Consider the following 24588-nt stretch of genomic DNA (forward strand, 5'->3'; position numbering starts at 1 on the left):
TCAAAATTCCTAATGTTCCAATGTAGGAGGATATTGGCCCATGTAATTTTGAGCAGATTTAAGCATCTATATTACATAGATCCCCAAATCAGCCACCTCTTCTCCCTGACCCCCCCCCACCTTTGCATCTCTCTGTCCCTCTGTCCTTTCCTCCTTCCCTCTTTCTATCCCTTCCTCCTTCTCTCCTCCCTCTCTTTTTCTCAACTCTGCCATTGTCATGAGAACTATCTAGGCTGCTGGTGAAGAGCCAGGGTGCCCCCAGATAACAACCATCCACCCCCAGAAGTGAAGAGGACCAGCCCAGCTGCAGTTGACCACAAGGGCATCCAGCAGAGTCCAGAAGAAACTTCCAGCAGAGCACAGCCTGAATCCCCAACTCACATAACCAGGAGCTTAATAAGCCGTTATTTTCAGACACTGTGTTTTGTGGTTGTTGGCTATGCTGCCTTGTGGCGCAACAGATAATCACAACAACATGGAAATGAACTTGGTTCCCAGAGGAGACAGAATGGCCTGAGGCTGCCATCTGGCCCCTCATCACCTTCGCTGCATATCTGCTTAAATGTGTTTTTTTCCCCCGTGCTAGTGGAATTGGATCAGCTTTTTCTGGAGGAGCAAAGGGATTTATATCAGCGGCCCCCATGCAGATGGCCCAGGCCTGGACCCCTTGCTGCTTACCTGCTAACAGAGAGGCTGCGGTGACTGTGTGCTGAGGTGCTCGGACCGGGCTCCAGGGAGCTCTGGGTCTCCGTGCTTCGTTCTGAAACTGACCAAACAGCACAGTGGAGGGCATAAGAAGAGGCAAAAGGCATGGCTCTCTCTCTTTTTCTTTTTAACATGTATTTTTGAAAGACAGAGAGAGGCAGAGTATGAGCAGGGGAAGGGCAGAAAGAGAAGGAGACAGAGAATCCAAAGCAGGCTCCAGGTTCTGAGCACAGAGCCCAAAGCAGGGCTTGAACCCACAAACCATGAGATCATGACCTGAGCTGAAGTCGGCCGCTCAACTAACTGAGCCACCCTGGCGTCCCAGCATGGCTCTCTTGAATCAAGTGGGTATCAGCATCATGGCTTACAGGCTGTGGGATGTACTTACCCTCTCTGAGTCTGTTTGCTCATGTGAGAAATGGAAATGACAGCTACAGGGGGTTACGGGAACTTTTTTTTTGAGGGAGAGAATGAAACCTAGTGGCAAAGAGTACCTCGTTTTAGGGACAGAAAATGGTAGCATTAATTTTTTTTTTTTTTGAAAACCTCAGATTCAGTTGAAGAGTAGAGACCGGTAGAAGATTTGAGATTATCCTAAAACCCGTTCCTTGGACACTCCTATGGCAACAACAAAAACAATCTTTTATAGATTGCTTTTCCTTTTGCTCTACCTAGAAACTAATGAAAAGAAAGTTTCCTGTTATGTTGTGAGTTGAAATTTGTTCTTATCAGTTTGGACAGTTAAAACTCAATTTAAAAAATTCATGTGTGATATAAATAACTATTAAATGCTATATCTGGGTGACACTTTCCTGAGGACTCAGCCCCTTCTCTTGGGGGCTTTCTGCAAGAGGGGAGCTTGCCCAGGTTTTCTCTGCTGCGCCACAGCACGGCCCTCTGGCCCACTCTCAGAAGGAAATAATAGAGTGTGAACCCACCTCTGCAGGGGTGCAGGCGCTCCAGGGCCCACAGCATTGGGTTCTCGAAGCTCGCCTGACGCAGCCTGTTCCTGAGCAGGCAGCTTCTGTCCTGCTGCACGGAGGAGCTTCCTTCCACAATCCTCCTCTCCACCTGAAGGTCAAGTGCATCAAACATCCGCATCCCAAAGTCAAGAGGGGACATTTATATAGAAACATACAGGCTGATTGCTAAGTCCCTTAGGAAGTGTCTGTCCTACATAGTGAGAGCCAACAATGGCAACCAGAATGTGATCCAGATCACACCACCCACAGGAACCCTAGAGGTAATCCACTCCCCTCTCCCCACACCAGTGCCCTCAGGCACAACTCTGCCTTCGCTCATGTGCTCCCCCTACTGGCTAGGGTCTCCCTGCTAAGCTCCTCTGTGCCTCCAAGACCCAGAGCTATGTTCTCTCTAGTTCCAAACCTCTTCACTTCTGCCCTGAAGGCAGAGGGAAGTGTCTTTTTGTCACTTTCCCTCATCACATCACTCACATCTCCCTCTATGACATATTATATTGTGTTTGCTTGCTTGTCTGTCTGCCCTCCACCCCCACCCCCGTCGACCTTACTATTGTGCTTTATGCTTCATCATAGCTCCTCTGGCTCAGTGTATAGGAGTGACATGTTCAGATGCCAAGAAAGAAGGGATCCAAGAAGGAGGACAAGATAGAATAGGCATTTTCTGATTGACTGTGGACAGCATCCGCCCGCCCCAGCGGTCCCCTCCTCTCCCTCCACACGGTCCCTGTGTTAGTCCTGGTCTCAGTTCTAGACAGGTGCACAGGTGTCCAGCCAGACTCCAGCCCTGCCTCCCTCTGGTTCCTTGGAAATGCAGACCTCCTTGCATTTCTATCACAGGCATCTCACTTGCCTCTCCCCAGTCCCAGCACTGTCCCGGCCTCAAGGGGGCCAATGTTGAAGCAATTTCTGCCCCAGAACCCCCACCCCACCCCTAGGTAGTCAGGCTGAGGCTGTCTCCACCTGATCCACCTTCTGCCTGGGCTTTTCTCCCATCCTGTCTTCCCTCCATCACTCCTGCTCTCCAAGGGCTCTTACCCAATACATAACATGCATAAGCATTGCCATTTCTGGCTTTTTTTCGAAGGAACCCCATGTAAGCCAAATGCCAACAATGTGCCAGCCTCTTGCTAGGTGGTGGGGAGTGCACAGGGCAGTAAATGTGACAAGTGCAGCAAGGTGACCCACTGCAGACACAAGATAGCAGAGGGAGGGAGGGACCGGGGACCGTAGGCACAATCAGGGAAAGTACCTTGCATGAAGCGTAGTTGAATTTTGACAGGTGACCTGACTCGTGGGTTACAAACAGTAATATCATTGTTTTTGTGTAAAGAGCCTCTTTGAAAGATGCCAAGAATCACTGCCACATTAGAAATCTGGGCTTGCTCAAAGGTCTCCACCAGCACTGTCCAACAAAACCAATTCTGGGTTTGTTCTAGATCTGCCCTGTCCAGGATGGTCACCACCAGCTACATGTGGCTACTGAGGACTTGAAATGTGGTAGGTATGCCTGAGGAATTGAAGATTTTATTTTCATTTCAATTAACTATCATTTAGCTAATTTACATGTCAATAGCTACCCATAGCTTGTGGCTCCTGGGTTGAGAATCACAGATCTACACTGACCTCGGAGATGGTGCCCAGAACTAGGCCAGCCAGCCGTCTAACGTGGAGATTGGCAGAGATCGGGTATACGGCCACTTCTTCCCAATGAACTCGACAAGCTTCCAGAACTGACTGCAAGGGCAGCCGCCTACGGGGCTGGTCTTCGCACATGGTCAGCAGAATGGAGTGCAAGGGCTCATGGAGCTGCAGGGGCTGGAGAGAAGGGGGGCTGCGTGAGAAGCCTGAACAGCTTAGTCCAATACCTTGTCGGGTGGGCGATGGGCACTAATGGAAATGGATGATCTCATTACCACTAGACAGACGCCTGCTCCTTCTGGAGAGTTTAGGGACAGACACAGGATACACCACTGAGGCCACAAAATGCAGAGCAATTATCTCTGGGCCAGTTGTGTGAAGTTTGCTGCTTTCTAGTCTGGAATGTTCTTCGGTGCTCAGAGAGCATAATCCTGTGCTTGGAATACTTATGAAAAATAGGGGCTTGACAAAACGGATTTCCACCCATGCCAAGTACTCACATCTAACCAGGGATCAGCCTTCAACTCACACCCACCTGGGCAACCTGTCAAATTATTTCTCGATTACTTCTCAAATGTAATTACTTCTTAAATTACTTCCTCAATTACTTTCTGCCAAATTACTTCTTGAATTATTTAGGTGGATCTCACAGGGCTTTTCCCCTAGAATTTGAGCTTCGGAAACATAAGGGCTGTGCCTTTTCATTCTTTGGAATTTCCAGGGGTCGGCACAAGGTCAATAATCACTGGTTGAACTTGATGTCACATGCAGCCATCAAGCAAAAGAAAAAATACTTTCTTAAGAATTTCCCTCATGCATTTAAGTGGCCACCGTTTATACTGGAGAAGTCCTCAAACTCAGACTCAGAACCAGGCTTTTTGTCACATTCATACATACAGTGAGTCATTTTCCAGATAAAGGCTGTGCTACCATTTCTTGCCATGGAGCATGAATTGTGAATTCCGATCTCCATGTGTAACAGGGATACTGTGTCCTGAACTCATATAGCAAATCCAAATGCCTGAACCACAAGGTAGGAGACAGTCCCTGCCTTCAAGGACTTCACAGTCTGATGAGAAAAATGGCCACCTAAAGAGATAAGGACCGGGGCACCTGGGTGGCTCAGTCAGTTAAGCATCTGACTTCAGCTCAGGTCATGATCTCATGGAGCCCCATGTTGGGCTCTGTACTGACAGCTCCGAACCTGGAGCCTGTTTCAGATTCTGTGTCTCCCTCTCTCTCTGTCCCTCCTGCACTCGCACTCTGTCTGTCTGTCTGTCTGTCCGTCTGTCTCTCTCTCTCTCTAAATGATAAATAAACATTAAAAAGAAAGCGAGAGAAAGACTTTGGTCTTGGGAAGCACAGACATGGTGATAACACAGAGGAAAAGGTCTAACCCAGAATGGGGAGGGAACAGGGAGCTGGGGGAAAGAACCTGAACTAAATCTCAAAAAGCACACACTAGCATTAACTAGGAGAAATGTTGAGGTAGGAACTGCAGATAGAGGGAGCAGTATATGATAAGGGTGGCATGTCTGAAAAGAAGGGCCCCAAGGGCAAGACAAGAGCCCAGGGGAAAATGACAACACAGGGCCCCTTGTCCAAAACTTTTAAGAATTTCAAGATAGTGACATCAGAGCATTAAATCAAGTATGGGCCCTTATAAGTGCAGGGCACTATGTGATTACACAGGCCACACGCCCGTGAAGTTGGACCTGATTATGACAGAGCTCCCAGAGAGGAACCAGAGCTACAGGTAAGAGCCCAATTTGGGGCTTCAGGTATGCCTGCTGAGAAATGGAAGATAACCCCATGAGTAAAGTGGGCTTTCACATGAGGCGGGATAAGAACAAAAAGCACCAGGAAACATTGGGATGTTGAATCAGAGAGACAAAGGGAGATGGAAGGGAGGAAGGAAGGAAGGAAGGAAGGAAGGAAGGAAGGAAGGAAGGAAGGAAGGAAGGAAAAGGAGGGTTCTCTGGCTCTTGTTACACCCGTCGAAGGAATTCTTATAGTGTCAGATGAAAACCTGTGCAAGCGGGCACACACACACACATTCCGTAGTCAAAAATTTTATACTGTGCTATGACAAAACTTGAAATTTTCTATGCTTTAAGTTTCTCAGAGTCTAAAATTACTCCGTAAAATCTTAGAGGAGATATTATAAGGAGCATTTTCCCAAATCAATTGAGCACAGAACCCTTTTTCAGTGAAGCATCTCACTTCAGGAAGGGTTGCTTTAAAGTCTGTTTGATGAATCTGCATCTTCACTATCTATAAAATCCTCTAGTTTACTACTTCCTCTGAGCAGATAAGCTTTATTTTGCTGGCCAGTCCTAAATCGTGGCTGGCCGGATGGCCATGTTGTGTAGCTTTCTGTGGTGGTTCCTGAACTCAGCGGGAGCACTTTTGTAACCTGTTGGCAATGCCTTCCTAGAACCTAGGGGACTGAGTGGTGGCATGAAGCTCAAGAGAAGTGATCCCTGTCCTGAAGAAAATAATTCAGTCCAATGACATGACCTGGTAAGACTTTGAGTCTCTTGTTTACAGACCTGATTTTGTGGGACATGAAAGCCTGCTGACCAGTAGAGGGTCATTCCTAAAGAATAGACGTGCATCTGCTCAAGGGAAAAAGCACAAGATTAGGTTCCAGTCACCTCTGTTATCCCATAGTCCTGCAAACAAAACAAAACACAATCCCATTTCTACGTGCGTGGCAGACATGGTTGGCTGGCTAGCCCAACCACCGTGTGCAACTCCCATGAACCTTCCTGCCTTCTGCTCTAGGCTCTTAAAGCCACAGTGACCAGACCATGACACCCCACTTTGGCAGTAGACGCAAGGGAGGTCTGTTAAGGGGTTTTGAGAAAGGTTTTGCTTTACTGGTGATGAGAACACAGGTGATGGTCCCACATTTCCTCAATTTTGCCTTGAACACTGATGAAATACATGGATTATAGCTGCCATCTTGGGACCATGAGGCAACAGGCATAAGAAAAAAAGGCCAGCAGCTAAAAGGGCAGAATGTAAATACACAGCCAGGACTCTTGATGACATTTACTGAGCTGCTGACCAATCCTGAGACCCCTCATGAAGCAAATAAGAATTCTATCTGCAGTGCCAGCCACGGTATTTTAGGCTTTCTGATGCACATAGCTGAAACCATTTGCACAGGACACACTATGGGACAGCCTGCTTTAAGAGCATCACCTGTCAGAAAGCAACAAGGTGAAACAGAAGACCATTATCTGACTTCTCTGGCCCTCATTTTCTTCATCTTCAAAGTGAGTATTCTACCTGAATACTTATGAAGATTTCGTAAAAAGAACCTGGAAATGGTAATGATAATTAGTATCATTATCGGACACAGAGCACTTACATGCCAAGCTCTTCTCTAAGCCTTTTACCTAGATTAACTCACTTAGTCCTCACCACCATCCTATGAGGTTGGTATTTTAAATGTCTCCACTATACTGAAGAGGCAACACAAGGTCAACTTAGGGAACTTTCCCAAAGAAGACCTTAAGCCAGGCGTCAGAGCCTTGGCTACGTCGCCTCTGGATCATACTAAGTTTTCAATGAATGTCAATTTGTTGTTGTTGTGGGGCTTCGCCTGTAATTGACAAGGCACATTCCCCTTAGGATCTCTCTTCACAGGAAATGACTTTTGGAATTTCGGAAGGGAGACGCTGAATTAATAAAACATGGCATGTGAAAATGCATGGGTATTTGAGCCACCCACTCAGTTAAATGCAAGTGAGTTTGGTTTTGGGTTTTTGCATCCCTAGGTCAAGAGCAGGTATCCAATTCTCTCTCTGAAATTATGTCCCTCACCTGATCAACCAGCCCTCTGAGGAATGTGAATAGACACCTGCAGAAAAGTTCAGAAATTACATCCTCACCTCTGGAGAAATGGCCCTGAGAGCAGATGCTGGAGCCATGCTCTGAGCACTGCCAGAGGCACTATCCACACTCAGGGAACTGAACCGCATTCCAAATGTTCTAAGTACCCCTGGGCGATGCCTAAGCCAAAGTGACAACAGACTTCTTCTCTAATCCCAAATCCAGCCCATTAGTGCATACTGCCTGGAGAAGGATGGTGACAGTTTTGAATATGATTCCTGGAGCAACAAGAAAAAATGGCACGATCGATTGTTGCTGTCTGCCATGAGCACAGGACGGGTGATAGTGGCATGAGTGACTGGTAGTTAGAGGCCGGCCCACACTTTCCGCCTGCACTGGGACCAACACTCTAACCAGCGGGGGAAATGTCTATGGGTGCTGGGGAGAGCTGGATGTTGGTCTGAGGAGAGGAGTCAGGGTATAGCCTCCAAAGTTCAGGATGGATCCCAGAGCTGGGGGAGGATGGTGAGCCCAGCCTCTGCTGAGACCACTTTCCTGACTGCTCCCCTCCCCTCCCACAGGACCCGAGCTGAGTTGGATGCAGAGAGGAGACCCCAGTGGACGGAAGAGAACAATTAACAGAACTGAGCGGTAGGGATGCTGTGAAGAAGGACAATGGCCGGGTGACCTGGCCTACTAAGTGCCAGTTTGCCACAGTTCAGGAAGCTAAGTCCCCTGCATTTATGGGGTGCATCAGCATGAGCCCCTCTAGCAGTTGCTCAGCAAGTCAGATCCCATGGCTCCAGCTGTGACATGTCATCTGAGTCCAGAATGACACCACCGGAGACCCAAAGAGAGAGAGTGAGAGACACCCACTTCTGTGTCTAACACAGGGGTCCAGGGCTTCATCCCCGAGATTCTGTCAGTGTAGGACAGGATGGAGGGGCTCAGGGTGCTGGGTGTCTGCCCATGGGTGACAGAGTCAGGGCCACCGCAACGGGAAAACTTGATGCTTTCACTACTGTGATCTGGCTCAGAGACACATGGGCCCTACACAAACCAAACCTGGAAGCCACCAAGACCCTACTATCTGAGCCCGAAGGAAAAGTGGCCTCCGTTCCAGGATACCTCCTCCTGCTGAGAGAGGCGAAATTTCCAGGGTGTACTTTTCTCCTGAAAGGGTGGCAAGAAGGAGCAGAACTCATTGACTGAGTGCCCCCTATGCCCTGAGTGCCGTGTGCCTGCCTCACACCACCCTCTCCTTAGATTTTCTTTTGGGTGCGCCTGGGTGGCTGTCGCTTAAGCGTCCAACTTCATCTCAGGCCATGATCTTACAGTTTATGAGTTTGAGCCCCACATCAGGCTTGCTGCGGACAGTGCAGAGCCTGCCTCAAATCCTCTGTCCCTCTCTCTCTCTCTCTCTCTCTCTCTCTGCCCCTTCCCCGCTTGCTCTCTCTTTCTCTCTCAAAAATAGACATTAAAAAAAGAATTTATTCTCTTAAAAATTGAAAATAATGTTTACTAGACCTTTTGCTATTCAGAAACAAGTCCGTGGAAAAACTGAAATCACTACTGATGTTGCCCTCCAGAAATAATCATCACAGAACCTTGGTATATATATTTTTAGAACTCTCTCTCCCATCTGTGTGTGTGTGTATGTGTGTGTTTATTCAACTAGGGTCACACTATACATGCATATATTTAAGTTCTTTTCAAGCCATTAAATAAGCCCCTACAGCCTCACTTTCACGCTGTCTTATTGCTGGACATTTAGTTTGTGTCCCATTTATCACTAATGCCATCAATACAATGATAAACATTGCTGCAATCTTTACTCCTACCTTAGGATAAAGTCCTAGGTGGGGACATGTTAGGGTTTTTCTACATGCTGCCAAGGGTACTCAGACCAGACCATGTACCCACAACTTTTCCAACACTTCTTTTTGAATATTTATAATAAGCTGGCAGATTAGGTCAATTTAACCCCATTTTACCGGCGTAGAAATTGGAACTCAGAGAAGTTGACCTGTCTTCATGGAAGAACTAAAAGACTGGCAAAAAAAAAAAAAAAAAAAAAAAAAAAAAAAGCTTAGGAATAAAATTATTTAACTCCATTCTGCCTCAAATGTTCCTTGGAGCTAAACGGGGAGCTGAGGATGCCACCCCCAGGACAGATCGAAGGTCCGAGGACCATGCCTTTCCCCGGGACAGGCCCAAAGGTGCCACAGAGATGTCACACACCTTACCTGAGATGCATCAGGCTGCTCCCCTACAATCTGTGCCTGTAGCAGTTCAGGGGCCTTGAAAGGAGCAGCCTCTATGTGAGAAATGTGGTCCTGGAAGGAGAGACTTCCGGCTGCAGACAGCAGGGCTGACCAGGGACAGACCACGTAGTCCGAGGAATCTGAAACCAAGTCATGATGGGAGTACAGAGACATGACCACTGTCTGGAGGGCCAGTTGTGGGACTGTGACCAGCAGGTGCCCCTGGGATGGACTGAGAGCAACACCCAGGGAAACAGGAACAGGAGTAAATTCCACTCTGATACGTGCATGCACGAGAGAGGTGTTATCAAGGGTGATGCGGTGGTGGCCAGGAAACCGGCCACCTGCATCCAGATTCCTCAGTGCCCCAAGGGTCTCAAGGTAAGAGGTCCACTGGGAAATAAACCCAAGTCTGAGTTCTTTGGAGCCAAGCCTGGGACCAAAGCAGCTGATCTTCTGGGCATACTGTACCTGTTCATCAGTCTCCCCTCCCCCCTCCCCAAACCGACACCCAGGGCAGGGAAGAGGGAGTGAAGGATCACAGGGCAGCTGAAACTGAAGGTAGAGGTGCACAGCGCCTCCTTTATCTTCCCACGCCCGGACCCGCCTGACTGCTCATGTGATCTAATGCGTGGGAAGCCTCCACTGCAGGCTGGCGGTCCCCAAGCACGGGTGACTTCTGAGCTGACGTGTGAGTGTGCGTACTCGGTGTTTGTTTCAGTTATTAATGTTACGCCTTGCAGCTCCAAATTCATTTTTCAGTACCTGCTCTCTTAAAGCAGCTCCCCTTTACAGCGAGTGCGACATGAAGCTTTCCCAGCAGAGGGCGCAAGAGGGACATCGCGGGAGGTGGGTCCCTCCCGCTGTTCCGGGGTGTTGGAGCCAGTTTGGGAGGACACTTGGTGATGCTCTGCACTGACGCGTGGTCCCGCGCTCACCTCCTGGCCCCATCTGGCCAAGTGATCACTCCTTCTGCACAGACGCCGCGGGCTCCAGGCAGCACTAGCTCCGGAAGCTGTGTCTCCCGGATGCCCTCTTCCCTCCAGAGGGTCACCCTCGCACCTGGTGGCGATTCCTGTGCCTCACTTGTCCAGTGACTGCCAGAAGCTTCTGGCCCGGCAAAGCAGCGAACTTCGCCATCCCGTGGGCTCCAAGCACAGCAACTCCAGCAAATCTGAACCCCAATCTGGGGAAGGGGCTTCCCTTCCAAGATTGTCCCTCACTGGTACTTCCCTCAGTCCTGGGGAACCATACCTTACAATTACTCTTCTGTTGTAATTCAATAGTTCTTCATATTAACCTCCCTCCTGCTCTTTAGACCACCTAGTGTGTGGGTTCTAGCCCCTAATGGAACATCATCTGGTAGGGGACAATCTGGGAGTGTCAGCAGGGTGGCCCCTGCCTTCCATCCCTTATGCTCAGACAACAGGTCCAGGTATTGGGAGAGGCCCATATAGACACAGCCACTGTCTCCCTAGAAGCAAGGTCCTTCTTTCTCTGCACATTATGGGTCCGAGACAGGCCTGTGTCCCAATGTAGATGTCATTTGACTAGTTGATCTAATACTTTGGACTGATAACAGATCTGAGAAGCAGCAGGTAGAGATGATATGGGAAACTTCGCATTGAATTCCCTGTGATTCAACTGGTGCAAACATGCTCTTACCTTCACGCAGGTCTTCCAGGAGGCGCTCAGCAGCTAGGGACAAGAGGGACCAGATTTCCTCCTCTGACAGAGCTTCGCCCCTGACCTGCAGGGCGCTGGCCAGGGTCACAGAGGTCGGGCTCATGCCTGCAGAGACACACGTGTGGCAGAGTGTCCGCAGTGTCCACAAGCTCTCTGGGCTCGCACTCACCGCTCCAGCCCAGGCACAGTCCAGTCCCCTCTGTGGTGTGGCAGCACCGTGCTTTCATCACTTGCATCCCTGGGGCTGGGCACAGGGCTAGGCACACAGAGGAAGCTACAGAAATGTTTACTGGAGGGCTGGTGAGGCTGCCTGGCTGATTCAGGGAATGAGCAAATAAACTCCGAAATGAAGGTTTAAGTGAATAAATGAAGGAACAAATGAACCATGAGAATGGCACCGCCCTCTGAGCTGGGCGTGCGCTGTGCAAGAGAGTTACCTATGCCTGTGCCTGCTCTCCTCTGTCTGGGAAAGTAGGTTAACAACATTTTTTTAATTTCCAATACATGATTCATGGCTTTTCCCCTGCCACACGCAGAGTTGGATGTGGTGCCAGCACCAGCCCATCTGTAATGATCACTAACACCTGCCTGAAGACTGAAAATCACCACAAGGAAAGCGAGCCCTGTGTTCTGAAAAAGTGCAGACTCACAGAGAAGCACGGGACTGATTCGCAGGAGGAGGGATAAGGGAGGCTGGTCTTCTGTTTTCCTCTCTTCTTAGAAGGGCTCCTTTCTACCAAAGCTGACGTTTAAATGTCTGTCCCCCTGCCACCCACTAATCTCCAGCCCCAGGTGGGGTGACAGCAGAAAGAGGCCAGACAGTCTTTTCCTAATCCATTTACGTCATTGATCTTCTCTGTGGCCTCGGGGAGGGGGGGAGCCCGGTGTATGGGGCAGGGTGGAGTGTACTTTACAGCACCCTCACCCCTCCATCTGACATGGCTAAGCCAAGCTCTCCACTCACCAGCTGCTCAGCTCTGTGTATGCCTGAACGCCAACGTCCCCTGGGCTCAGGAAGAGAGTTGGACTCCCAAAAGATAAAAGCCTTGCACGTCCTCCTCTCCCCTGGGGACCAGAGGTGTGCTGCAGCCAGACCTAGTGAGGCAGAAAGCTTTATGTGTGAGATGCAACTTACAAGGAGTCTGCAAAGAAAGCCCGTGGTTCCCCTTTGCAGACAGGAAGGCAGGCCGAGGTCACCCAGGTAAAGAGTAATAGATTCAAAGTGACAATGCAGGCCTCTCTTGTCTTTCTTTTTTCTCTTCCTCCTATTTCTCTACCTAAACTTTGGTTGGGACATATGGATTAGGCATTCCCGTTCTGCCACCTGTTCCTAGCTCTCTGCAGCCACAGGAAAAGGCTACTTATTAGAGGGAGAAACAAAAGGACAAGGTTAGGACTCTCAAATAAGAAATCTCTGAATCTCAAAATTTCTTACGAAATACCTAATGTGGTGTGGTTTGTTTTCCAATCGCTTTATGACTAGGAAAAATTGCATTAAAAGTACTTTATGTTGCTGTGGTGTGGCTAGTTAAGACCATCATTTCAGTATAGTAATTCAGTGAAGGAAGGACAGCCTTTTCGACAAATAGTGCTGGACTCATCATGGAGGGAAAACCCTCTTACATAAAAATTAATTTGGGGTGCCTGGGTGTCTCAGTCGGTGGAAAGTCTGACCTCGGCTCAGGTTATAATCTCACAGTTTGCAAGTTCAAGCCCTGTATCGGGCTCACTGCTGTCAGCACAGAGCCTGGAGACTGCTTCGAATCCTCTGCCCGCCTCTCTCTCTGCCCCTCACCCACTCATGCTCTCTCTCTCTCTCTCTCTCAAAAATGAATAAACATTTAAAAAAATAAAAATTAACTCAAAATGAATCATAGACCTAATATAGAACATAAAACTATAAGTTTTTAGGAAATAACACATAGAGGCAAATATTTAGGATCTAGGACTAAGCAAAAAGTTCTTAGATTTGATACCGGCCTCATAGCTTAAGCTAGCCTACCTTACATGTGTTCAGAACACTTAGATTAGCCTCCAGTTGGGCAAAATCACCTAACACAAAGCCCATTTTATAATAGAGTGTTGAATATCTGATGTAATTTATTGAACACTGTACTGAAAGTGAAAAACAGAATGGTTGTAAGTGTATTAGGTGTTTACCCTCGTGACCATGTGGCTGACCAGGAGCTGAGGCTCGGGGCCACTGATCAGCATCATGAGAAAGGATTGTAATGCATATCACTAACCCGAAATGGATCAAAATTCTAAGTCTGAAGTATGGTTTCCACTAAATGCGTGTGGCTTTTGCATCATTGTAAAGTCAAAAGCTTGTAACTCAAGCCATTATAAATTGGGGTCGTCTATAAATAAAGAACTCTTGGAGCATCTGTGTGGCTGGGTGACTAAATTGGTTAAATATCCAACTTTGGATCAGGTCATCATCTCATAGTTCATGAGTTCAAGCCCTGCGTCAGCTCCGTGCTGACAGCTCAGAGGCTGGAGCCTGCTTCGGATTCTGTGTCTGCCTCTCTCTCTGCTCCTCCCCCATTCATATTCTGTCTCTCTCTGTCTCAAAAAATAAGTAAACACTAAAAAAAATCATAAATAAAGAGCTCTCACAATTCACTGTAAAAAGGCAACCCAATTTTAAAATGGGCAGAGACGTCAACTATACTTCAATAATAAATAAAGTCACGGTACAATAAAAAAATAACTACAACAGGCAAAACTGAGAGTGTCACAGGCAAATCAGAGGATATGGCCACCCAAATCTTTTTTTAAAATGAGCAAAGACTATAAATAGACATTTCTCCAAAGATGCACAAATAACTGATAAGCACATGAAAAGGGCGCAACATAATTAGTCATTAGATTAATGCAAATTGAAACCACAATGTGATACCATTTCAGATCTATCAGGATGGTTAAAACCAAAAAGGTGAAGGGGCGCCTGGGTGGCTCAGGTCGTGATCTCACGTTTTGTGGGTTCAAGCCCCGCATCGGGCTCTCTGCTGACAGCTAGCTCAGAGCCTGGAGCCTGCTTCAGATTCTGTGTCTCCGTCTCTCTCTGACCCTCCCCTGCTCGCACTGTCTCTCTCTGTCTCTCAAAAATAAATAAAAGACATAAAAAAATTTTTTTAATAAAAAAAAATAAAACCAAAAAGGTGAACAGTAATAAGTGTTGACAAAAATGTGGAGAAATTGGAAGCCTCACATATTGCGGGTAGGGGTGTAAAATAACATAACCACTTTGGAAGGTGGCTCACCAATTCCTCAAAGAGTTAATCATAGAGTTACCACATGAGTCAGTCATTCCTCTCCTCTGTATATACCCAGGACCAATGTAAACATACGTCACTCCAAAACGTATGCACAAACATTCATTTAGATATTGATAAAGCCAAAAAATGGAAACAACCCAAATGTTCATTCACTAATGAATGAATATACAAAATTGTATACACATACAATGGAATGCTATTTGGCCATAAAAAGGAAATAAGTCCTGCTACATGCTATAAGATGGATGAATCTTTTTTCTTAAACCTCTTTATTAAGTTGTATAAAAAGCTGTGTATGTTTAATGTACACAACCCGATGAGTTTGGAGATGAGTACATATTCATGAAATCATCACCATGATCTATGCTGTACAAGACTGATGAATCTTGAAAACAATCTGCCAAGTAAAGGAAGTCAGCCACTAAAGGTCACATATCATACAGTTGCATTCATATGAAATATCCAGAACAGGCAAATCAATAGAAATGGAAAGATTAGTGGCTTGGCAAGGGCTTGGGGAAGAGGAGGTAAGGAGTGACTGAAGTAAGTATAGATTTCTTAAAAGCTTGATGACAATATTCTGGAATTAGCTTTGATAGTTACACAGCCTTGTGAACATACCAAGAACTTGTGAATTGTACACATTAAAAGGTGCCTTTTGGTATGTAAATTATTCCATAAATATCAATAACTTTTTAAGAGAAAAGAAAGGGATGGAAAGGAACTTACAATTAAAAGATAGATCATGAGGTATGTGGGTGGCTCAGTTGGTTAAGTGTCTGACTTCAGCTCAGGTCATGATCTCGCAGTTCGTGAGTTCAAGCCCCACGTCGGGCTCCGTGCTGAAAGTGGGGAGCCTGCTTCAGAACCTGTGTCTCCTTCTGCTCTCTGCCCCTCCCCCAATCATTTTTTCTCTCTCTGTCTCTCACTCTCTCTCTGTCTCTCTCTCTTCTCTCTCAAAAATAAACATTTTTTGAAAATTTAAAGTCATATCAAATTGATCTAAATGAGTAAAAGTAAATACAGTATCTAGGAATGTACATGTGAGGGATAGAACTATAGAAACAAGAGGATGACTGTAAAAGTCTGGAAAATGGTTACCTTTAGGGAAGTGAGGGACTGTGATCGAGATGGAAAATATCAAAGGGTTTCTGGAATGGGTGGCAAAGTCCTATTTCTTAGCCTCAGTGATGGTTAAAATAAGGTGTTCATCTTATAATGACCCAATAAGCTAAATATTTGTTGTAATATAAAAATTCTCTGGCTCTGTTTTTTTACAATAAAAGTTTAAAACAATTTCAAGTATTACCCTGCTAAAAATATTTTTAGGCAAATCTGAAAAATAGCACTCCATTTCCACCTCCTTTCTTGAAATACAAATCCAGCAATTTTCATCAGTTATGTTAGACTCTATCTGAAATCCTGCCAACAAATGCCAACCAACAAAGAGGCCCAATCATTCTTTCCATCTAGGATGGATAAGGGAACATCCAACATCTAGAAAAGCACATAACTGGTCAGGTTGGCCTGTCAAACACCCCTCTCTGTTGTAGAAACTAGGAGTTCTTTGAGGCTTGAAGTTGTCATTCTTATTGCTGGAAGCATCAGGATTATAGCTTCCACATCAAAGGCAACCCCAAACACAGGAACTAATGCCAGTGACCTAGTCATCAGCCTCTCCATTCAAAAAAACAAACAACAAACAAACAAAAAACCTATCTCACTATTCCATTACATGTGCATGATCCCACTGCAGAAAGAAATGTCTACATTCTGCTTTTCTGTACAAACTCTCTCTGACCCCGTGCCACAGCTGAATGTGACATTCTGTCTGCAGGGGTAAGTTGATGCCTACAGGGAGTGCCAATGCTTGGGAACCATTGGTGGCTCTGAATTTCCACGGCAGCCCTGACCACACCCCTCCACTCTGGTAGGAAGGAACTTGTTTGGGGACACTTCAGGGACTCCATTTCAGTCCACTAGCCCTTAAGAAGCAACCCAAGTGTATATTAACATTGTAATATTGCAAATTCCATTTCAGGGCCAGCTGACACTGCCAATACAGGGGGACACTCCCTAGCGCTTACTATGCACCAGGCACTATTCCAAGGGCTCTATGTGCAGCCGTCCTGGTTTATGAGACAGCCACCATCCGCCCTGCCCTGGCATGCTCTGATGCCTCTAGGCTTGCCTCCAAGTGTTTCTCTACACAGTCTAGTGGTGGGGTACTGCTGCACCGAGAACTGGAAGGGGACCCTTAACTATCCACAGGACAGAGAGATCCCACCACACAGGTAACAGATAGACCCTGCCTTCCTGCCAGTGAGGAGGCTCTGGGAAAGTGTCCAGCCCATGGGCATGCTTTTGGGGGCGGGGGGCAGGGAGCAACTCAGTTGTCCCTCATTCACTTCCCAGGCTCACCTCTGTGGGCCAAGCCCTTGGTATTGACTCCATTCTCTGAAGGCTCCTGCAGTCATCTCATGACCCAAACGTCTCCTGCATCTGGGGCCTCATTGCCGTTCAGGAGTTTCCTCAAGCTCCCTTGCGCACGTTCCCACGCTATGGTGCATCCTGTCTCCGGGAACTCTCTGTTAGCTTCTGGCTTTGCAGCCCTTCTCTGGTCTGACTCACCCAAGAAGCTCTGCTTATACCCTCGACATCCTTGCCTCAGACATCCTTTTATTTAACAAATCTTCACCAAAGAGTATAATTTAAGCTGCAAATAGAAAGGTGAAACTGTAACATCCTACCCTTGCAAGTCTTACCTTCTAGTGGGGATGGGCCAAGGGGCACTGATACTGAACAGGTAAACAGAAAAACAAAGTAAGTCCACAGAGAGAGAGACTTTGAAGAACAAGTAGACAAGGCCGTGTGCTTGAGCTGGCGTGGTCGGGCAAGGCGCCATATGAGCTGAGACTTGAAGGTTGACAAGGTGCCAGCTATGGGGAAGCTTTCCGGGTGTAAAATCTCACAGCTCAGCAGATCCCAAGAATGGAAAGAAGCAAGTTGGGTGGGATCGTGGTGAGGAGGGTTCACATGGGGGCACAGAGGTGTGAGGGGGAGTCACGGAGCCAGCTGGCCCCGGCCCCTTCAGCCTCACCTCTCAGGCTAAGGAAAGGGGTCTGCATGTTTGAGAGAAGCAATAGGAAAGTTGGCCTGCCCAATGGGGATGGTTTTTATCAAGGGCACGTCTCACATCTGCCTCCTACCCACCTCAAGAAGAACTGTGTCCAAGTCACCTGGACAGCTGCTCAGTGCTGGTCACTGAGTACTAACTGGTGGATCAAGCCACTTGCCTGACGGCCTGCTGTGTGCACTTGTTGCCATGATACCTGGCAGCCTTTGTAATGTGCTGGTTTCCGAAGAACTGAACTTCTCTGCTAATCCTTACCTAGTGGCCAGCTGGGTCATAGATTTGAAGGGCGTCCAAGGCCTTTCTCGGCTCAGGACTTCGAGGTGCCACTGCCCAGGAATAGAAGGCCTAAGCTTGGAAGCAAGGGAAATGGAAGGAACAAAACACACTGCCTCTGGGCTCATGGGGACAGGACAGTGGGTGACCACTCTCAACTTGAAACGTTCCCCGTTGCTTCAGATCCCAGTTTCCCCTGACTCCCTCTCACTGTCCCTACAATGTTGTCCCTCAGGATTCTGGCTCCAGCCTTGTGCCGGTTTCCTATGGCTGCTGGGACAAATTCCCACCAGCTTGGCAGCTGAAAGCAGCAGAAATGTATTATCTCAGAGAAATCAGTTTCACTGAGCTGAAATCAGGTGTGGGCAGGGCCAAATTCCCTCCAGAAGCTCAAAAGGAGGATCCTCTCCTTGTCCCTTCCTGTTTCTGGTGGCGGCCAGCATTTCTTGGCTTGTGGCAACAGCACTCCAATGTCTGCCTCTATGGTCTCATAACCTTCTCCTCTTCTATTTTAAATCTCCCTCTGTCTGCCTCTTACAAGGATATTTGTAATTGCACCTGGTAGGGGCTGCCTAGCTGATCCAGGATAATCTCCCCATCTCAAGACCCTTCTAACTTCATCACATCTGCAGTCATTTTGCCATTCAAGGTAGTATTTACAGATTGCACAAGTCAGGATGTATATATCTTTTTTTTCTTTTCTTTTTTTTTTTTTTTTGGTGGAGGGAAGCATTATTCAACCTACCACCAGCCTTTTTCATTCAACACTCTACTGTTGGCTAAAGAAAGACATGAGATATGAGCTCTGGAAGATTGAAACCCTGGCTCCCTAACTTCCTGGCTCTGTGAGCTTGGGGACAGAGCCTATATATACTTAACCTCTCTGGGCCTCAGTTTTGTCTTAATCATAGCATCTACCTCATGTAACTGTTAGGAGACTACATTAAAGGGCTCAGTATGTAAAATGTGATGAACACATCTTATTTCCATTCTCTTTCCATCTCTGCTCTAACCACTCGGAGAGGGATTTTAAGCATCAGAGCTGCGGAGAAGTTTCCAAGTATGAGATTCTGAAGATATGGTGTTAATTGTTTCCATCTGTCTGCCAGGATCGAGGTGCTATAAACAACCCATTTTAAACCTTAGCAAAATGCCTAAAATATCTCAAGGTCCCCAAAATAGACACCCTAGGGAGAAACCAGGGAAGGATGCGGGGCTCCAAGGACTCAAAGCTCTCAGAGTGATCCTTTTTCCTTCCTCCGTTTGGTCCTTATGTGTCCCTTCATTCTTTCTCCCTTTGGACATTCATTTAAAACCATCTGTCTGCACTCAGACCAAAATCTGAGCAAAACTTTCTAGTAGGCAAATGGCATCCTTCCCCCAGGAGGAAAAGTCAGCTTCTCTCCCATCCAGGCTGTGTTTAAAGGGCCAAAGGTGTCAGGGCTCTAAACTTCCAGCACTCTCCTACAGTAAGCTCCTTGGAACCTAATCTCAGTTCCGAGTTCTTCACACTGATCCTGCCCTACCCCCCTACAAATACCCTAGCTATAGCACCAGCATGGTGTGACCTTGAGCAAATACACTCTCAAAGTCTCTTCCCCGCCCCCACCTCCGCTATAAAACGGAGATGGTACCTCCTACCATACACGACTGTTGTGAGAAACAGACCGAGAATGAGAACATGGCAACTAGCAGATGTCCTACCTTTCTCCAGTCTTCCCAGATGGAACCTTGCATTTCTAGATAAGAGCATGGATGCTTCAGTAGAGAAAAACATTTAGAGTATTTTAGAGGAGTGTGTTCCCCATCACCCATCTTTTACATATGACTTGCCCCGTATTTGCTACATTCCTATATAACCCGTGCTGATAAGGCACGTTTTTTATTTAAGTGCATTGAGGGAAACTGTATATTTTATAGGAAAGGGAAAGTTAGTACAATTGGACACAAATAGAAGGTAACTATAACTATTTTTTTTAATCTTTGAATTTTTGCCAGATAATATTGCCTTCCAATGATCCCAACGCCCAGTCCTTCATTGTGAAAGGAGCAATCGTTTGAGAAATGTGAAGTCCTAAGGTTCTGGACAGACTTTCTTCTTGACATAATATGAAGAATTTAGGTAAAATGTCAGAAACATAATTCAATGTTATTAATGCACTTCATGTTCCACCTGTGTTCTTTGGTCCTGCTTGTCCTCTGGGCAACAGCGCTGTATCCTCCTTTTCTAAGGCCTCAGGGCCAGTTTTAATGTAATTCGTACTCAGAGATAATTGATTGAGTCCTCACCAATTTTACTTGAAGGCAATGCCTTCCAGGGAGACTGGCCCTTTGCAGTTTATAGAGTTTGCATATATTTTTATGATTCCCACAAAAATGCTTCAAGGCAAGACAAAATGATCCCCATATCCAGATGAGGAAACTGAGAATTTACTGACTTAAGGTCCCCAAATTCGCATGGCTAGCAAGAACCATTTAAGTTTCTAAAGGAGGGGAAAATGGGGTTGTAAGCTAACAAGACTAATTAAACCTACATATGTTTGAATCATTATTCAGCTTATTAAAGTTATGAATTCTAGGTGAGAATCAATCTTGTTAGGTTGATAAGAATGGTCTGGTATTTCAGGACAGGTGCTTTTGGGCTATAACCAGCATGGAAAAATAATAAAATAAAATAAGGTTGTAAATTTCATTTTATTTTTTTCTAAGTTTTTTTAATGTTTTATTTATTTTTGAGACAGAGAGAGACAGTGTGAGCAGGGGAGGATCAGAGAGAGAGGGAGACACAGAATCTGAAGACAGCTCCAGGCTCTGAACTAGCCGTCAGCACAGAGCCTGATGCGGAGCTTGAACCCACAGACTGTGAGATCATGACCTGAGCCAAAGTCAGATGCTTAACCGACTAAGCCACCCAGGAACCCCAAGGTTGTGGATTTTAACAGTTTCTGTCTTGAGCCTTTAAATTCAGCTTTAAAGCTAAGATCCATTCATCTAGTGATTTATGTATAAAAAGAGCTATTTTACAAGATATTTTTTTTTTATTTTTGATACAGAGAGAGACAGAGCATGAAAGGGGGAGGGTCAGAGAGAGAGGGAGATACAGAATCGGAAGCAGGCTCCGGGCTCTGAGCTAGCTGTCAGCACAGAGCCCAATGCGGGGCTCGAACCCACGAACGTGAGATCGGACCTGAGCCGAAGCCAGAGGCTCAACCGACTGAGCCACCCAGGCGCCCCCTTTTTTTTTTTACAAGATATTTTAATGTTTACTTATTTTTAAGAGAGAGAGAGCACGCGCAGGGGAGGGGCAGAGAGAGAGGGAGACACAGAATCCGAAGCAGGCTCCAGTCTCTGAGCTGTCAGCACAGAGCCCGACGTGAGGCTCGAACTCACGAACCATGAGATCATGACCTGAGCCGAAGTCAGATGTTTAACCCGCTAAGCCACCCAAGTGCTGTAGTCATTCTGTTTTCAAGTTTATTTATTATTTATTTTGAGAGAAAGAGTACGAGTAAGCAGAGGAGGGGCAGAGAGCGAGGGAGAGAGACAATCCCAGAATCCCAAACAGACTCTGTGCCGCTAGTGTGGAGCCTGATGCAGGGCTCAATCCCACAAACCAAATCAAGTCAGATGCTCAACCAACAGAGCCACCCAGGTGTCCTGATGCTATAGTCTAGAGGCACAATTTGTTCTCCTTTGGGGGAATCTCAGTTTTGCTTTTAAGGCCTCTCAACGGGTTGGCTGAGGCCCGCCCACATTAGATATATTCCTTAATTTAATGTCAACTGATTATAGATGTTAACCCCATCTATAAAGCAGCAAAAGTCTTACCACTGCCCCAATCTAGTCTCCAGCCTACAGAGAGACCTCTTCCTAAACCACATTTGACCTTATTATTCTTCCACATTAAAACCTCCAATGGCTTTGTATTTTCCATAGAATTGTTTCCATTTCCTAACTCCTAAACAAAGCTTTTATGACCTCCAGTCCACCCCTCCACACTGATCCCCAGCCACTTCCCCTTGCCACCATTGCCTCTCTCCAAACTAGAAATGTGCCACATCCCTCTCATCTCCTGTCCTTCCCAAGGTTTGTGTGAGGACACTCCTGCCTGGAGCTCCTTCCCTGTAGGCTGATTGACTTCGTACATCAATGACTAAGTCAGGAGCTGCCTGTACCCTGTGGATCAGCATCATACAGAACAGATACCAATACGTAAAATGAAGGAAATTCTTAGGTGACACTTTCTTTAAATGTCCAATACACTTCCTACCTAGCCAGACACTTTTCCACACCTCTTTAAACTATGGAGAAGTCAGTTCTGACAGCTGAATCTCAAAATCTACCACTTGACTGGCACCAGCCCACCACTGGTTCTTTCCACCATTCTGTGGATTTCCTTCCTGCTTTCTTTCACTATCTACTCTATTTCCAACGATGTTGGACTATTATAACCATTTTAACTCAAGGAATTATAGGGAAAAGGAGGTAGTTCAATAAGAACTCAGGCAAGAAAAAAAAGGAGAGGGGAAATTAGAAAAAGAGCTGTCAGTGGCCAAGAATAAAATGAAGACCAAGTCTGAGGCAGGGAAGTTAGCCTGACAGTCTCAGACAAGAGAGGTCAGAGAGGAAAACAGCTAAAAACATTGACCTCAGGGTCAATAAACATTGAAAGGAAAATGGAAATAGCAAGGCATAGTGGCTGAGAGGTCAGAGTTGGGCTAACCCCTGTCTACTTTGGATAACTTATGTTCTTTCCCCTCTATACTCATCTATAGCATCAATTATTGCATCTGACATGTGGTATCTTCTCAATAAATGCTAGACATTCATATGATTAACATTGAATATAAAGTGAGGACAGGGGATAGGGTGGGGACAAACCCACAAAACCAGGGCTCGAGAGCAGAAATGGCTTAACAGTGGGACTGCAGGTGGCACTGGACCCCAGTCCTTGCTACTCAAAGCGTCATCCCTCACACCGGTCACGTGGGCATCACCCGGGAACTTGTTAGAAAGGCAGACTGAGGCCTTCCTTGGGCCCTTTAAATCAGAATCCATATTTTAACAGGATAATCTGCACATTATAAGTTACAGACAAAACTGTCCTAGGTCCCATTGCTCATTTGGAAGAACCAGTTATAGGCGGGTAATGGCTGCAGCCAGCTAGGATTTAGAAATAGAATTATTGTATTAGGTAACCAGAGAGACCCCTACCTAGGCCTTGGCAATGCTCCAGGGTACTTGGGTGACTACTGTCTTAGATTAAAGGGAGGAATTTGGTGGAAGACTTATGAACTGAGGTCATAAACCTGGACCAGCTGCACAGTGTCAGGTGGGCTTATGTGGCCTGAACACAGAAGCAGTGAGTAGAAGGGACCTGTACAAGGGGACAATGGGTGGGAAAGAGTGAACTATCAGGATCAGAGACTAGATTGAGAGAGGGAGAGATGGTCAACAGGGCTGTTTTCATATGTTCTCCCTTACAGGCTGCGTGCCCTCCGCACACTACCCCGTACCACCAAGAGCACTCCTTTGGTCCAGCCAGACCCTCTGAGCATGGCCTGCCCTTCTTCCATAACCTCAAGTCCAATGACCATGACTGATGGAGAGGCAGACTGGTCAAGGGGCAGCCTCCAAGAAGGGTTGCATCACTTTCCAGACATTCCTGAAGGCTTAAAATACAGTGTGTAGAGAGTAGAATTACATTCAATGTCTAGAAAGGCAAAATAAACATTACCTTAAAAATAAAAGGATTAATGCAGGCCAACTTAGCCAAAATAAATCCCATTGAACACTGATGTGCCAGATGTGGGGGGTTAGAAGCTAGGGATTCAAAGTACAGAAGCTACCCTTACCACCCCAAAGGGCTCCCTAGCAGGGGAGTGAGCAAGGATTCTCCAGGCATCTGAAAAAATTCAAAGACTTCTCTTCAAGACTGCAAATAGCCTGCACCTTCTCCACTCCATATTTAAATCCACAGTCATCTTTCTCTATTGGGCTTTTCAAAGAGTCTAACATTGCTTTGTACCCCTGAAGCCAATCCTGTACTTCCCATTCTGGTGAGTGGTGTGTTTGTCCATAGAGAGAAGCACATGTTCTTCTTAATTCCTTTCTTTGTCCCTGCTTCTCCCATCATCCCTGATAATCATATTCCCATCGCCATGGATTCTGCCTCTTTAAACTCTCTTGGCCCCTTTGCTATGCTGAAGAAGACTCCTACTCACCAGTGAGAGTTAATAATTAAATGTCCAGAGATTTTGCAAGCTGAATATGAAACGTAGCCATTGTGAAAAATCAAATTACAGAAACTTCTAATTAAATACATTATATTAATAATATATTCAAAGTCCACCAATTCCTAATTATTTTACTACATTTTGTTATTGTCTATGCTCTTCAGCTCACTGAAATCAATTGCATTTGCATGGTGGAAATACTATATAATGGTGTGCTAATACATAGCTCTTCAAACTTTGTGTTCAGTGATAGCACACCAGGAGCTTGGAATTGATCATAGAAGGAATATTGACACCACAGAAATGGACAAAAGCTACAAATCAGGGCTTGGCTTGTTATTTTGTTGATTATCCAGACTTAAGAAAGTGATAGAGAAAATGTTGATAATTCAGATTAAATCTAAAAGTGTATTGTGTCTATAGCTGTTACATTGTGCATAGTGCAAAAATAGAGGAAATATGCTTCCAGAATTGAAAATCTATGATCCAATTCAGCAGTCATTCATGTCACTGAGAAATGAGTGAAGTTAAAACATTCACGTT

General features: G+C 46.2%; 1 protein-coding gene across 1 annotated transcript in view; it reads right to left on the reverse strand.

The window, feature by feature from the left end:
* Positions 1-11355, reverse strand: part of LOC115276160 (FERM and PDZ domain-containing protein 2-like) — a 29941-nt gene extending 18586 nt beyond the window's left edge. The window contains exons 1-7 of the mRNA XM_029920030.1: positions 11289-11355; positions 11099-11224; positions 9416-9573; positions 5879-5944; positions 3312-3503; positions 1644-1776; positions 679-766 (exon numbers count right to left, since the gene is read on the reverse strand). Of these exons, the coding sequence (XP_029775890.1) occupies positions 679-766; positions 1644-1776; positions 3312-3503; positions 5879-5944; positions 9416-9573; positions 11099-11224; positions 11289-11355 (830 nt within the window). The remainder of the gene's footprint in view (positions 1-678; positions 767-1643; positions 1777-3311; positions 3504-5878; positions 5945-9415; positions 9574-11098; positions 11225-11288) is intronic.
* Positions 11356-24588: the final 13233 nt, after the last annotated feature.

The sequence above is a fragment of the Suricata suricatta genome, chromosome 2 (genome assembly GCF_006229205.1).
Source record: "Suricata suricatta isolate VVHF042 chromosome 2, meerkat_22Aug2017_6uvM2_HiC, whole genome shotgun sequence".
Taxonomy (NCBI): domain Eukaryota; kingdom Metazoa; phylum Chordata; class Mammalia; order Carnivora; family Herpestidae; genus Suricata; species Suricata suricatta.